General features: G+C 37.7%; 1 protein-coding gene across 1 annotated transcript in view; it reads left to right on the forward strand.

Annotated features, from left to right (window-relative positions):
* The window catches only part of PDZD8 (PDZ domain containing 8), a 58,489-nt gene that overhangs the window by 8,091 nt on the left and 34,145 nt on the right, over window positions 1–16,253 (forward strand). Inside the window, 1 exon segment of the mRNA XM_031062582.1 lies at window positions 15,121–15,243. Coding sequence (XP_030918442.1) covers window positions 15,121–15,243 — 123 coding nt within the window.

The raw sequence follows: 16,253 nt of genomic DNA on the forward strand, positions 1-16,253 counted from the left end.
AAAGAGTGAAGCTGTAAAGTGGAGAGGAGCCTGAAGGAGAGGTTGGGACAGCACAATCCTGGTGCAGAGTCAGCACTCTCAGACAGAACAAATGAACTTTGCACTCCTAGACGAGTTTTTAGGGTTCCTGTACAACCTGTGATGGGTGATGTGCTCCCCCCCTCCAGCAGATGAAGACAGACATCTTCACTTTGCCTCTGAGAGAGACACGTGGACAGTGAAGTGTTCTCATCATTTAGTTAGAGACAGTCAATTATCCACGTGTTTCTCAAACTTTCTTCCACCATAAAGAATGAAGGAGGCATGTATGATGAGGGACTGGAGGGGCAAATAAAGAAAGAAGCAGAGTGCAGAGCCTGCAACAGAAATGAGAAGTGTGATGATAGAAGGTAACTGACACTTAGAATGACATATGAAGCATAAATAATTCTCAAACTAAGAAGAATTAACAGTTAACTTAAAATGCTCTCTGTGGTTAAAGGAGTTGGGAATCTATGAATGCTTCAGAGGAGAAAGCAGTATCATAGCTGATTTTACCACTGGATAGTGGGCTGGTAGCCTGCTGTGCTCAGTGAAAGTGTCCAACCCTGCTCTGGTGCTTTTGACCTTTACATTTTATGCTATGTACTGAAGGTATCATTCCAAACCCCCTGTTGTGAAGGGGACACTAAGGCTCAATGCACATTCATGGAATTGTCCTCAGGAAGGAGGGTTGGCTCATTGGTGTCCCAGCTGTCCATAACATGGCATTTAAAGCTTCAGGTGGGAGCCTTGAGCTGTCCACAGGGGCCCAAGGTTTTGTGGAACTCAGATTAAAACTACAAATTCTTCCCCAGCGTGTCCAAGCTGAGGTTAGGCAGGTGAATCCCCACACTTGGTAACAGCTGAGCAGTGACAGTGCACTCTTAGGTGGTGGCAGAGCTGAGAGTTCAGGTCTTACTGAAAGCTGGTTTGGAAAATCAAGTCTCTTGCTGACAAGATGCAAAAGTGGGGCTTTAAAATATAAGATTACATTGGATTTGGGATTATAGTATGCTGATATATTTCTTAGCAAAGAATATCTAGGAGAAAGTCAGGAGTTTCACAGCTGCTTAATAACCTCTTACCTTACCTAAAGCTTAAAAGTTTCTCATCTACATGAGATGTGATTATTCTCTCCCAGTTTTTTCCCTATTGCCTATATGTCTTTACATATATAGTATTTGCTTCTCTGTGTATTTCAAAACCTTTTTGATGTCTCCCTACTCTTGCTGAAGTAACTTTGTAAATAAAACTGTGGATAACAGCAATTACAACTTTGTAAACAAAAGTACTTGGAGTGTGAGGAATTCTCTCTTTATCTGGTCAAAAGGGGCACTTTGCTACTCTGTTGGCTTCCACATTGAAGCCCACAAAAGAGTTTTATCTTACTTCAAGGTGTTAATTAGTATACAAAAATATGCTATTTTCCTTGTCTTTTGTATTAGGAAACTTCTAGATTATTACAGAGTGGTGAATGGCATATGAAGAGAACTTTTGCCAGTAGTTGATTTTGAACATGTTATAACTCAGTTTGTGTTACAGATCCTGGCCTCCTCTGTTATTTAGCTACAAAATACTGTATTTAAAAAATGTATATTCATATGTGCACTATCTGTTACTACAGCCAAATTACTACTCAAGTACTTTGTATTCTTTCCAGTTAGGTACAAAATTTATGCAGCACAGCGGTGATGAATAAGATCATATTTGGTATCATCCATTTCTACAGACTGTGTGATCTGCATAACTGTACCTTGAAAGCAGGAAAAGGCATCTTGCATTCCTACTGCACTCCTAAGAGTCTATAGGGAGAGGCAATGAAGCCTAGTTAGTGCATTTAAAGTTTGTCTAGTATTTTATACACGTTTTTCTCCATAACAGCAATTGTCTACTAATTGAAAAATAAGGGTTGTGCTTTATGTCTAAACTAATAAGTAGTAATTTCTGTTTTACTCTAATAGCATGTAATTACTTTTCTCTGTCTCTTTAATAAATATGTTTGTGTCTGGCAAAACACCCTGTTTTGTAGCTGCTCTGCTATTGAATGGGAATTGCTATCTTGTGTAGTAGAATTTGAGGAAATCCCTGGATGTAAGGCTGTTTTTGAAATCCAGTGAATGTAAGCTGGGTTTGTTGTGGTTTGTTGGGTTTTTTTTTGTTCTTTTCTTTTTTTTGTCATCATTGATAAAGGACTTATGCAATTCCATTGATAGTAGCAATAGTTAAATGTTTGTATTTAATATTAATGTATTTGCTGCTTTATAATAGAAATGCAAACAACTTTTCTGCAAACATTTTGGTATGTCAGACCAGTGTCTTGTTCAGATGTGGGAAAAACCTAATACACCCTTGTTTTCATGTAGATTACTTTTAATAGACCAGGGCAGTGAATGCTGTCAGCACAAAGTGGAGTTTATCTTGTAACCTGAGTCCAGTTTTGGTTTTTCATTGTATGCACTCAAGCAGCTCTTTAATGCTATGGACACTGTTCATGTTGGTTTTAACTCTATCATGTCCTTTTAACAGTGACTATTAAAGTGGTTAATAGGATTTAGAGGCACAGAGTAAGGACTATTTCAGGTGTCTGTCTCCTTGCTTGATGGTGCTGTTGCAGTAGTCATGGCTTCATCTGTGTTAGTTCTCTAATGAGCTCTACCTTGCTCATTAACCTTTTATTAAGTTGCTTATGGTAACAGCCTTGCTGTGCCCTCTCTCACCTCAGGCTTATCAGTACACTGATTATGCTGTGTCCAGCCTGTTCTTAATACTTGCATGTATTTTTGCTCTTTTGCACAGCTCTTGATCTTGCTTTTAGATTTTGGAGAGGTTTGGGTTTTGGGTTCCTTCTAGGCAGTAAAAATACACTTTGCCATAATGAAGATACAAAGCCTGTTGTGTACATGTAAAGTGTTTCTTGTGCCAGAATTTAACTTCCTGCTGTTTCTTAAGCAATGATGTAAAAATACCTGACAGGTGCCTTTTTTTTTCTTAGATTAAACACCTCACAAGTTCATTCAGATTCTAAGCAGACCAGGTGTTGATTAAGCAGTGGGTCAGTTCTGTGTATTTAAGGAACACTTTGTTTCTTGCTTTGTTACATTAAAAAACCCAACTATTCTATTTTGTATTGATACTAGTCTGCTTTGAGAAAATCTATTTGCTTTGTTTTAATGCATGCTACCACAGAGGGGAATAACTTTCTTTTCTTTGAAAGTATTCTCATAAAGCATTGCTTCTACCATTTCTGTATTGGGTGTTTAGAGGACCCCCTCTGGCCACTGTCAACATGAATTATCCTTAGAACTGATAATTTGCTATATATTTAGTCATGTTAAATAGTTTTATGCTTTATTTGGAAGCTGAGGCTATTTTGAATTTCTCTGGGAAGAACAATTAGACAAGCCTATTTTTATTTACCATTATAGAATGCAATTTGAGAGTTACATGGTAGTTTAGTTTCTTATTTTTGGCAAAACTTAAGCCTAGAAGTAATGTTAAATAGCTATTGATTTGAAATGTTTTACAATAAAAATTAGTTCATAATGAGGAAATTGAGGTATTGGAAAAAGTATGACATAAAAAAACCCACATGTATTATTCATATGATGAGGCAGGAATAGCAGAAATAATCAAATTTTGGGACTGTGATCATGTCTTTGCTTCAGAGACCTTTCTCTGTAGCTGCTGCAAAGGGAGGATTTTTCTTTTTGAGTGGATTTCTACAGTAGTTGATAGGAATCTCTCACTAGTTAAATCTGTAAGACACTCCTGTTTGAAGTTCTCATTCCTACTGCTGCTGACAGGAAAGAAGGCTGGTTTGTTTGTTGGTTCTGTTTATTGGGTTTTTTAGATACAAAAATCATCTACTATACAAAAGCATTAAAAACCCTGCAGGATCTGAGTCCTTTTCTGCTCTGCGAAAATTGATGGTAAAGCAGCACTGTAATATTCAGACTGTCCCAGAGATACTGCCCTGAATGATGCCAGCACAGACTGTTCTGCTCATGGCAAAGTGGAGATAATTTCACTCAGTAGATCTGTCTCTAGTCAATAGTTCCATGCTTGGAAGATCATCCTAATAGTGCATGGACAAGCAGCTTTGCTTTGTCTTACAGGAATTGACTGTGTGGGTCTGTAGGCCACCTGACACACAATGAACACAACCAAACCTCAGAACAGCAAATAAATATTCTTTTTTTCCAAGGGTGCTACATGTAGAAGGAAGATTTTGGTAGTGCAGAGCTTTTTACTGTTTTTTTTGGGAGGGCTCCGTCTCAGGCATACATAATTTCTGGAGGGTCACTAAGTACAAGTTTCTTAAGATTGTATGAAATCATATGGTACAATGGCTGTATGTAAATCTTATGTAGCTAGCAAGTTCAAATCCATTCGTTCTAAGGGTTTTGGAACATTTTTAGTCATCTTCCCCAGCTCCAGCACTTCATGAGTTTTCATTCTGGAAAGGTTGAATTCTGAAAGAGTGCCAGTTTGAAGCTTGTTCATAGTGAAGTCAGAAGTAATGAGTGACCAGCTACATACCAGACATTTCCCAGCATACAGGTGGCATTCTTTCCAGCTTAAGAGTGAGCCTTTTTCTATGGTTAGTCAACAAATCTTATATTTCCTATTCTTACCTATAAGGGTGAGGAACTAACACATCACTGACGTGAGATGGATTAGTGAAAAAACTGGGAGACCAGAGGCATGGGGCAAAGAGAAAATCTCAGTTGGAGGGAGTGATGGATGAAGGTACAGGATGAAGGAACACATTTTGGTCATTAGCATCTGCCTTTGCTGCAGATGGAAATCCAAGAGGCAAATTTGGGCTGACATGAAAATAGGACCTCCTTCAGCTTTTCTTCCTTACTTTCTTCTACAGTATATAAAACACTGTACAATAATAATGTAAAGAAAATTACCTCATTTAATCCTTTGCTGGTTTGTGTTAGAAGTTACTTGATCTTAGTCCTACAGTGAACTTTCACGTGGATAGTGAATAAAGACTGAAAAATCTGCTGAGATTTATTTAGTACTTGATGGTGTTTTGCATGCACCAGCATTGAGACCACATTTCTGTTCATCTGGACTCTGACCTTGAACTGACCATGCTGCTCAGTGAACACAAATATGGATCTTTTTATTCAGTTGTCCTAATTTGTGTTGCTTTCAATGCATTTAAATAAATATTAAATAAGCAGTAATAGTGTTTATTTTTAAGGGTAATTTATTTCAAAATGTAGATCATACAGGAGTTAATCACTTTACTGAACTGTATCACCAAAGAAATGAGTGGATTCTAAGAAATGTGTGGACAGGGTCTGAGCCTGTCTGCTGGAGCAGGGAGGTGTGTTCAGGCTCTGCAACTGGACTCTTCTCAGCCACCTTCTACAGGCTGTATTATGATTTTTAGGCTCTGATAGATAGTATGATTAGTGTTCCCCACTAGTCACATGGAACTGAACACCGGGTTTTCCTGAAGGAGATTAATTCAAGGAAAAGGACACAGAATTTACCTGTGAAGATCTGTAGCTAATACAGCTCTCAGTAGCTCATTGGATGTAAAAATGTAGGAGGCTTTTTTTGTGAAACCTATTTATATATATTAAATGCATGAAACAGTTAATGTTTTATTGGCAAATGGCACTTGATCAGAAAGCTTTTAAAAGCAGCCTGGGTGAGGACAGTGGGTTTTAGAGGGGTAGAGCAGTGCAGTGCTGGTGAAGCTCAGCCTCAAGCTGCTGGATTCACTGTTGGAGCTGATCCTTTCATGTTCTGGATTTCTGTGGGAAACTGCTGATTCTGCATTCCTTCAGAGATGGCCTAAAGTCACCCAGTATGCTCCTGTGTTTGCAGTTCATGTTCCCACTTGTTGATTTAAAACTGTTGCAACATTTGGATATTCTTGATATTATTTTTTCTTTAGAGTATAGTAAAAGACTTTAAATGTAACACTTCTTCTAGGATTAATAAGCTTTATTTTCTAAACTGAGTATGGAGAGGAATTAGCAACCCACATAGGTAGGTTACATTAATAGATAATTTGTGTCACCCCAGTCTGTTCAAATTCCTGAATTGTGGAACTACGGAAAACTTTGTGTGATGATCTCAAACCATCCTTTCATGCAGAAAACAAGCAATGATCCTTGTGGAGCCCTGCCTGGGTTAAGTCCTCTCAGGACTGTTTCCTGTAGGACCCAGCTGGAGGCTGGCAGGGTTTTAGACTTGTCTGTGGTCAAACACAGCTCTGCAAACTGCCAGGAGATGCTGGGTGTAGCAGAGAATACAAGAAAGAGGGGGAAAACCTTAAGTTTTATGAGGAAAAAAACTCACAGAAATTATGTTCAACCCTGAGCTGGGCTCTGGAGAGCTACTTAGTTTGGTATTTTTTTTCCCCTATTAGCTGCTCTAATTCATTTTAACCTTAAAGCTGTTAGGTGCAACTTAACTTAATAACATCTTAATTCTGCTGTTCAGTGCTGCTGGAGCTCAGCAGAATGGCCTGTGAGCAGCAGTGTCCCCTCCATTAAAGCTGTTCCATGAGGAATTCTACTACACCAGTGCAGTTCACACATTTTTGAAGGCTTCCCACATGCCTTAAAGCTAAAAAATAGTGTATTACAGTGATCAGCCACTGATAATTAATCAGACTGTTACACACACTCAAAGGCAGTAATTAATTGCCAGATATGATGAGCATAAAATTAAATTAGGATAAGCACTTGGGAATTAATTTTTGGCAGTTTTTTGTTGCTCTGGCTGAAAAACTTACAGGGACACTTTGAGATGTAAATTCAAAATCATTATTTCTTACTTTCTGTCTTTTAGAAATTATCTGATGATATTGAATGGAAATCATGACAGTCACAGACTTTGTTCCTGACTTTCTTTACTGAGACCTAATGCTAGGCAGGATATTTTCCTCTGTCAGTGTCAATGGCAACATTGCTATGAAAAATGCTCACTCAGAAAGAAATGTGTACAAATATTAAAATATACTTTTGTAATGGCATTAAGTAGAAGAGTGTGGTGTTTGCCAGTGAAATGAAGATAGCAATGCTGGTAGTAATTACTACCACATACGTAAAATGCTTTAAATTATACTTAAACCTGTGAAAAATATCCTGTCACACAGGTTTTATATGTAGAATCTTAAAGGAAACCCATTGAGTAGTAAAAATTAAAATGGACTTTTTTCATGAATGTCACTTGTGTAGTAAATGTTTTAAACCATTATTGTTTCAGTTCATTATTGAACTGAAATAGGAAGAGTAAAAATGCAAGATTCCAGTCTGGTGGTGGCATGGCACCAGGCTTCCTGGTGGTGTTTGGATCACCTCTGAAGGATCTGGCTTGGTGAATAGTTTCTAAGTAATTAACCAGGGGAAATGACTACAGAAACTGCAACAGTTGTGTGTTTTTTTTGTTGGTTTGGTGTTTTTTTTAAAGAATAACCATATACTTGCTAACAAAATTTGATGCAATATGTTAGAAGAAACAAAACAAGCCTAATGTTTCCGAGCAAAGAGCCCAGTGAATTAGAAAGGGAGGTGGGGTGGGAACAGCAGTGTTAGGCAGTGGTATTGTTCTAAAACAATTCTGCAAAAACTCTGATGGTTTTTTCTATTCCTCTGTTCCTCTGAATGAGGGCAAATTAGAGAAAGTATCCAAATTCATAATTTGAGCAGCTGCTTCTATCAAATGTAATCACAAGTTGTAACATGCCATGAGTGCTGCTGGATTTGGAAAGTGCAGGAATCCTTCCTGTTAATTAACCTCGCAAACCCTTGATTGTCATCAGTGTTTGATTGTCATCAGTGGTGCCACAGGTCATGTTCAGACTGAGCTTCTGTGTTACTTGATCCTGTTTACACTGTGGGTCTATAAATAAAATGCTGTGACTTGCCTGTGGTGTCAGCTTTGCTTGGTGGACAGCTGGCAAGTGCATGGCCATGGTGTGTCCCTGGGTCCATTTGTGCCCTCCCCACCACTGCAGTCCTTGAGCTCTCTGCAAACCAGCTTCAGGGTGAGCTGGCAGTTATCTCAGCTTTGAAAATGCTACTGCTAAGCCTGAGCTCCCAGGCTGTGAATTGGAGCATCTTCTGTCTTGTCAGAAGTGACTTGATAAATGTAGATTGAGGAGAAGCTTCTGCAGTTTGAGCATTTTTAAAACTAACTGGAGGAGTGAGGATAAACCTTGGGAAGCTCTCTTGCCTAGAATTCACAGCAGCTACAAATATTTTTTCACTTTTGGTTTACAGCTGTCAGGGAGTGCTGTCAGCAGTGAGACAGTTGTTTTCTGTCTAAGCAGCCTAAGAGATGTCACTTTATTTCACGTGGATGTAGGCTAGGGTTTAGTGCAGAGGATTAAAACTCTTCAGCTCAATGAGTAAGTCGTGTTCAGAGCTCAGACTTCTAGAACATCCTCGTCTTTTTGCTCTGACCCGGATTGCAGACAGGTGATGTTTGTAGACTTGAGACTTCCTTATGGGAGAGCAGTCTGCTGAAGTGAGCAAAAGCAAATGTTTGCCTAGCATCAGTCACTGGGACCAACCTCTAATCCAGTTGGCTGAAGGTAGAGTTTTGGGGTGGCTTGGGTTTTATTTGGTTTTTTGTGTGTTTGTGCTTTTTACTTTTTGTTATTTTCTTCCTGCTGCTATTTTCCTTGAATGCCTGAAAGCTGGTTGCTAAACCACACCTACTTCTCTTTCAGCTCTACGTGAACATAAGCGCATTCTGTATTTTCTGTCCCATTTGGAGCAAAGCCACAACAATTCAGGCTTTTTAGTTACACAGGGAAAATTGGCTTCATCCTGTCAGAATTTACAGCAGGATTTTCATCCCTTAGTTTGAATCAACAGAACCTGGAAACTTTGGGATCAAACAGACATTGACTACATTGAGTTAATAAAGCTGTTTCAGTATTTTTGGAATTTAGAATTTGGGAAGTGTTCCTGAAATACAAAAGAATATGGACATGGTCAAGTTGATCTGGTTTGTGATGATTAGAAAGAAATTTTGGTTAGATTTTTTTTTACCTGTGGCTGTTCCAATGCAGGCAGTAAAACCATATCATTAAGACTGTCCATGTTGTATTTGCAGTTTCTGTCATATAAGCAAGAAAAAAATCTGTGATCTTTTTTGAAGAAGCTACTAGACTGTTTGCATTTATTCTTTTATTCTTGCGGAAGTCAAGAACAAATTGAAGTTTGGGAAGTGTCTTGTCTCAAATGTATGATTCAAGATATACCTCAGAATTACTGAGAAGAAAGACTATTTTAAGAATCTGGAAATGTGTGAAACTTCTTTGAAGAAAAAAAAAAGACTAGTAAAATCTTTTTTTTTTTCTTTTGAGGCCTTGGTTTAAAAAAAAAGGGACTGTTCATATATTGAGGCCTTGTGTGTATGAGCCTCCTACATGTGTGTGGCAGAATGTCCTGTAAGATAGTGGGTGGATTACTTGATCTGATTTGCAGTTTACCATAAAACTTCCTAGAAAATAAACACCATCCTGTTGCAGTGGTTTTTGTTCAGGCTGCTTGTAAGCCAGATTTTCATGACTGTGAGTAAAGCTGAAATAAGTCTTACTCATTACAGAAATCTACTTTAATTTGAATTGTTCAAATTCCTGAGTGTAAATACTGATAGAGTTCAGCAGCAGCATTATTCCTTGAGAAATGAATGGAAGCTGGAGAATTGCTTTTGTAAAATCTATAACAAAATCTATAGAGAAACCATTACTGCTACTATTTTTTTGTTCAAAATAAGGATAAACCTCATTTTTATATCTTCAGTGTGAAGAATGATATAAGCTGTTTACATTATAATACCTGACAAGTGTAAATGTTAGCTGATAAGCACTTTTAAGCTCTTATTAAGGTGATCATGTCTTTTTAGGAGTGGATTGTAATATTTTAGAATGTTTGTAGAAGTAAAACTTAAATTGCATGCAGTTAAGAATATAGGACTTCCTTATATCTTAAAATATCTGCTCTCAATCCCTTTTTAAAGTTTACATGCTTTAGTAGTGCCTGACTTGTGTTTCTGTGACTCAGGTGAAAAACAATCTAAAAATGAGTCAATTCTGTTGCGTAGTTAGTTGAACTTTTTGATTAAGCCCCAAACTGAAAATAAATCTAGCAGTTATTCTTTCAACAGTATTTTAGATAAAAGAATCTTTACATACAGTTGCACTTGCAAAATTGAAATCTTCTAAACACAGTCTTTCTTTAGATTGTAATAGAATTTTGCTTAACATTGTAGATGAAAATTAAGACTTGCAATGTATTGAAAGTAGCTTTGTGCTGAAGATGCTTGCATTTTTGGTTGATTGATTCTTCTAAGATTTAAAACCTTTTTTTGCTCTTTATTAAAATTCAAATATTCATTTAGAGTAACTTCAAAATTCCTGAACCTGAAAATGTTTTATGTCAATAGAGTAGTGCTGGGATTCATATAATTCAAGTGTTTAATGTGGTCTTAAACTGATAGTCAGTAATTTTAAACACTGTTTTAGATACCAAACTTCCTTTATAAACCAGAGAATAAGTTAAAATTTCTCCTATAACTTATTTTAGAAAAATATTCTCACTTCTTAGCAAAAGCTCTACAAAATCTCACCTCCTCCTGCCCTTATAAATGGAACCATAAGACTTTCTCCTTCTCCAAGTAGGAGATGGAATACTGACAGCTTTTGAATTTTGTTTCTGGCTCTGTTTAGCTCTGAACAATTGTTGGTTTTTTTTACTGTGATTCTGGATATTCTTAACTGAAGCAATGGGCAGACACAGAAGCATATGGTTATCATACCAGATAAATCAATTTTTTTTTAGTTCTCAATAGATTTCCTCATGCAAGTAAAAATATCATTAAATAGGTACTGAGGTGAGCAGTTCATTTGGGGATTAGGTTAATTAAACTAAGGTATAAAAGACTTCTGTCCTCTTTTCTGTTAAAAGTTGGCTAAAGGACCACAAAACAATCATCACAGAATGGTGAATTTAAATTAAAGGGAATGTAGGTCAGACATCTTTAAAATTAAATCACCAGATCCAGACTTGTTCCAAGTAGATGAGTTCTGCCTCCCAGAACCGCCAGCTGGAAGGGAGAATTCTCCCATTCCAGGCCTGAAAGCAGTTGAAGGGAAGGGAAGAAGCTTCATGTGCTTGGGGCTTTTCTGGATACACTTTTGATCTAGACTTTGAGGGAGGTGGTGGTGAGAGGGAATGAGTCACTGAAGAGGGAATGAGCCACTGAAGTGACTCTGAAGTCTGGCATGAAGGGAGTGCAGAAGTCCTTCACGCCAAGGAGACACTGCCTGCAGTGGCTGGAAACATTTTTGCTGTGCTTTGTGTATGGAAGAGCTTGGTATTGTGCTATTTTAGTGTCTACCTTTAATCCTATATATTAATTCAGTAACTTTATCTTAATTACCTTCAGTATAATCATCTGAGTAATTCCTCATGTGGAGGAGGAATTTTTGCTGTTTGTATCTTGCAATATTTGTTAAGAAACACTCACGGTGCTACAGCTTCTTTTAAATGCTGTTTCTGTAGGGTTGAGATTTTTTCATTTGCTTAAATATCACATGATTGATGAATATTCCTCTTCATAGTAATGCTAAGTTTTAGCTAGCTTTTTCTTAAGACTGTGCTGTCTGAATTTCAGACCTTTGGACAAATGAGTTTGTGGAGGGACTCTGATAATTTAAAAAGAAGTTGAAAAAGCATGATAAGCATTTCATTTAAAGCACTTTTAAAGGCTTTCTGCAGGGGGAGCATCCATTGCTGGCATGCTGCAGTCCTGCCATATAGGAGGAGGATGATGGCTGTGCCCTGCTTTTAAAAGGTGGGGAAGTTGATGGGCTTTTCCTACCATGGGGAAAAAGATGAGAGAGCCTGTGATGCCTGACCTGTTGGGAGCATGGATTTCCTGTGGGTGGTTTTACAACACGAGGGAATGGTCCCACCCTGTTACCAGCAGTCCCCATCTGGGTCTGTATTAGTTCACCAGCTCCCAGTGGGAAAGTCTTTCCAAATAAATAGTGTTGTCTTGTACTTAAATATTCTGACAACAGTTCAATTCCCTAGTATGTAATTGAAATCTACAGGAAATAGTAATTTGTCCAATGTTTAATTTTGGAAATGCACAAATTCTCTGTAAATTAAATAGATAAGTGCTATGATATAAATTTGGAAGGCTCCAGAGCAGCACTAAAACATTAAAAATGCATTTAATGTGAGATATTCAGCTCTTTGTTCGTTGCTAGTGCCAATGGAAATAGGTGATGTGTTTTTTTTTTTTGCTAATGATTTTGCAAATTAGTTGTGATAAGAATGTGAACATAAGTGCTTGTTGAAAATTAAACATTATGTTGAGACTGCCTTTTAATCCTGTATTTGTAGAAAATTTCAGTAGTGCTGCACCAAATCCCCCATGCACTGCTAAGTGTTTTATATATCAATGTATATAACTGTATTGGTATTTTAGAATTAATTCCTCTTTAATTCATTGTTGTATGAATTTTTTAAAAATTATTTTGAAAATAGAAATCAAAATTACAAAAACATTGTCTTAATCTAGCAAGGAAAACAGCTTTTTCTGGGGATTGTTTCATTATTCTGTGCTGCAGCAAAGGCTTGCAGTGTGTGTTGTACCAACACTTTGTTCTGAAGTCACTTGAGGATGATGTTTTTAGTTCGAATGTGTAGGTGGATATGTCTGCATCCTTACTGGAATGTTTCAGTCTGTTATTTTGCTTTTCTGTTCTTACTTTTAGGATATAACATAGGTTTGTCCAAGTTTGTGTTCTTGTAGATGTCCTGCAGGATGGGTGAATACATCAGCAAAAGACCTTCAAAATGCCAACACTTTTAGGCATGATATTTGCAGAAATTGGGAGAGCTAATGGTAACCAACTGAATCCTCTTCCTTTGCCTTTTTTCCCTGCCAGAAATCTTGTTGCAGTAAGTCACTGAAGCTCAGAATTGTTGTTGTTAGTTTGTTGCTCCCATGGAAAACTATAATAGATTTGGGAGAAGGAGTATTGGCAGTTGCTGGTATTAACTGAAAAGCAGTTTATTAGTGCTTAAAAAATCCTCAAACCTACAAGTACCTATTCACTCAAAACTTATTATTATTTTCCAGTGTGCTTGCCTAACTCATCCTTTTTTGCCTAACAAAATCTTCGCTAAGTGGGTATTTTGAGGGGTAAAATCATTCCTAACAGGAGCAGGGCACCCTTGCTTGTGCTTAAAGTGAGAAACGTGGGATGGGTCTGGATGGGGAGGTGATCAGGCCCTGAACTGGGATGAAGTTTTGCAGAATTGAAACAGTGCGGTCATCTTGGTGGTTTTTTCCCCTACCCTTGTGATGCTTGCTATTACTTTAGTAATTCAAGAGCTATAAATGAAGATTATGAATAAAGTACCAGCTCAGTCAGTACTTGAACAAGGCATATTTTGAGTTAGTTGTTTGTGGTATACTCATAAACCTAAACTGTGCCCAGAGTGATTTAATAGCCTCCTTTTTTTCATGCACAAGACCTTTAAAAAATATTTAAAAGTGAGTATTTTTATGTGACATATTTCAAAATGGTTTTCTTTATGAAGGAGTTAATGAGGGAGAAACTTGGAACCAAATTAAAGTTAGAAATTGAATTGGATTTCAGGAGAATAGCTGGAGTGTTGAGTTGTGTTTATTCACAAAGAGAACAAAAGAAATTACTTTCTCATGGCTCTGTATGAGGCTGTTGCTCGTACAGAACCAAAGTGTCTGGAATCAGAGCATGGAGCTCCCTCCCAAAGTGTGTGCTGACAGTTAAAGGATGCTTAATTATTTATTTGAGTTTCTGAAACTCTTCGGTTCAGCTCCATGTGACTGTTTCCTGAACATACTGTGATCTCCGAATGTGACGAGCAGATGCCTCTGATGGTTGAGCAAACAGTGCTTATGAAAGAGTTCTTTCTCATGAAATGGCAGAGCCATCCTGCAGGCTCTGCTGCTCCTTTCCTGCTATTTTGAGTCTCCACACAAATACTTGCTGGGAGGCTGCAGCAGTGACAGAGGATGGAAACCAAGGCACAAGGCAGTGCTGGGAAATGAGAGCAATAAATAAAGACAGAAAGAAGGAACACCCTCTAAGAGTTTTTTGTTTTGTTTTTTGGGGTTTTTTTCAAAAACTTCAGCACAGATGCTGTGATATCATTCTTTGTGCAGGGTTGTGGCCCCTGGTGTTGGGATTTTCTGTGTGTGTCAGCCATGTGATGGGGCTGCAGCTGTGCAGCCTCTCCCCCTCCTTCCCTCCCTCAGATCAGGGCTGTGTCCGACACCAGAGCACTATCACTTAAAAACCGAATTGGTATTTATAACTCAGCAGTTTCTAATCAAAGAGACAGAATTATGTGGTGAGATAGCTGGTGTTTTGCACAGTTATCTTGAACATGAACTGCTTTTCCTGTGAATCACATGCTGCAGTGAGGGAAATAAAGCTCAAGGGCAAATGTTTAGAATACCTATATTTTTATTCAAGAAGACTGGCTGAGAGGAGCCACTTAAAGTTTTTTACAAAGTGAGAGAAGAATCAATCTGTGTAACTTAAGTGAACTGTACATTAGGGTGTACCAACATAGGTGGTACAGTGAACCTATGTTCACTGTACATTAGGGTGTACTGTCATAAAAATTTAAGCTTTAGGGTCATAGCACATTTTCATCTTTCTATGCTGTGATGTTTATGCAGATAAACTTAAAGATCTGCTAAGATATTTACTGCAGTAGGCCTCTTGTGTTAAATCATGTTTGCAATTGTAAAAATACTGTGTGATCTTTACCAACTTCTCACCTCCTAAAAATTATCTGTGCTAGAAAATGTTACTCAGTTTATTCTTGTGAAGCAATTTTTGTTTGTATTGTCCAGTCTGCTGCATTCAAAAAGCTTCAGTAGCTCCTACTCATTCATTTTGACCAATGAATATGTAGGAATGGCAGTTTCTCTTTTTAAAGAGTGTTAAAGATTCATTATTGTCCTGTTACCTTTTTTTATATTTTTGTGTGATCATGTTGTGCAATGTGAATTAAGAGAAGTTTCTTCTATATTTTTCAGGTTCAAGCCATTTTTTCCATGTCAACTATTGCCAGCTGATGAATATGAAGATCGAGACCTCTGTATACAGGATTTTCTGTTGACAGAAGGTCGACTGAGGGTCACATTAATTGAATGTACAAGGTATATTTCTGTGCACTTTTGCTCATTCTTGACTAAGCAAGGACCTGTGTATCCTCAGTTTGAAGTAATTATAGTTGTAGGGCAGTTCTGATTTGCAAAGTGGCAGCTTTGGTGTTATGATTGAACTCTAACCACTAAGTATACTTTGCTTGAAGTAAAAATGAACAAATGAAAGTTGCAGTTACTTTCTTGAGGCACTTTGGGTTTTTGTGGGGGCAAGCCTTTGCCTTTCTGAATTTTGCCTAGTTATGAGCTAATCTGTGCCTCCTCTTATTTGCTTGGCTTGCTTTTCTGCCACACCAAATCATGGGACTCTTTCCAGGACAATATAAATGTTGTAATTATATTGCTGTATTATGTAACCAAAGGGAAATAATAGTTTCACTCAGTCTTACTTAGATAAATCCAAATCACTTTTATAAGGCATTATTTACTGTCTTGGTCTTGAGTAAATAATGGAAAGAAATAAAATCAATTTCCTTCATTTGTTGAAGAGAATATTATTCTCTTCAAAGCTGGAGAAAAGGTGTGTGGGGTCTTGGTTTGTTGGGGGTTTTTTGTCAGGCCTCTTGGTTTATGTTAGATCTTATCCAAGTAGTGCTAAGGCTTTGATCTAGTCATGTGCAGTTCTACTCTTAATAAACTAAACTGCTCTGCAGAAAGACTCTTTTTTAACCTATTCTTTTCATTGCTTGTATTCCCATATCAACTCCTCTTTGCACTTTTTTTCTGTAGCACTGTACAACATTTGAGCTCTATTTGCTGTACTAATGTGATTTATCAGCAGTCAGGATTTCCTGAAGATATTCTTCTGCTTCTAAGGGCTCTGTGGTGGCAGCAGTGGTTGTGTTTGTTGTGATAAAATTCCTGCTTACCTGTCTCCCTGTCTTTGTGGTGTTTTCTGTGGATGATCCAAGGGTCAACTGTCTGCATTCCTTGGCCACCAGGAGCATTTCCCCTTTGATTGTACTGAGTAAGGGAACTCTGATCTCTCTTCACAACAGTTCTCC

This window comes from Geospiza fortis, unplaced genomic scaffold, assembly GCF_000277835.1.
Source record: "Geospiza fortis unplaced genomic scaffold, GeoFor_1.0 scaffold719, whole genome shotgun sequence".
Classification (NCBI taxonomy): Eukaryota; Metazoa; Chordata; class Aves; order Passeriformes; family Thraupidae; genus Geospiza; species Geospiza fortis.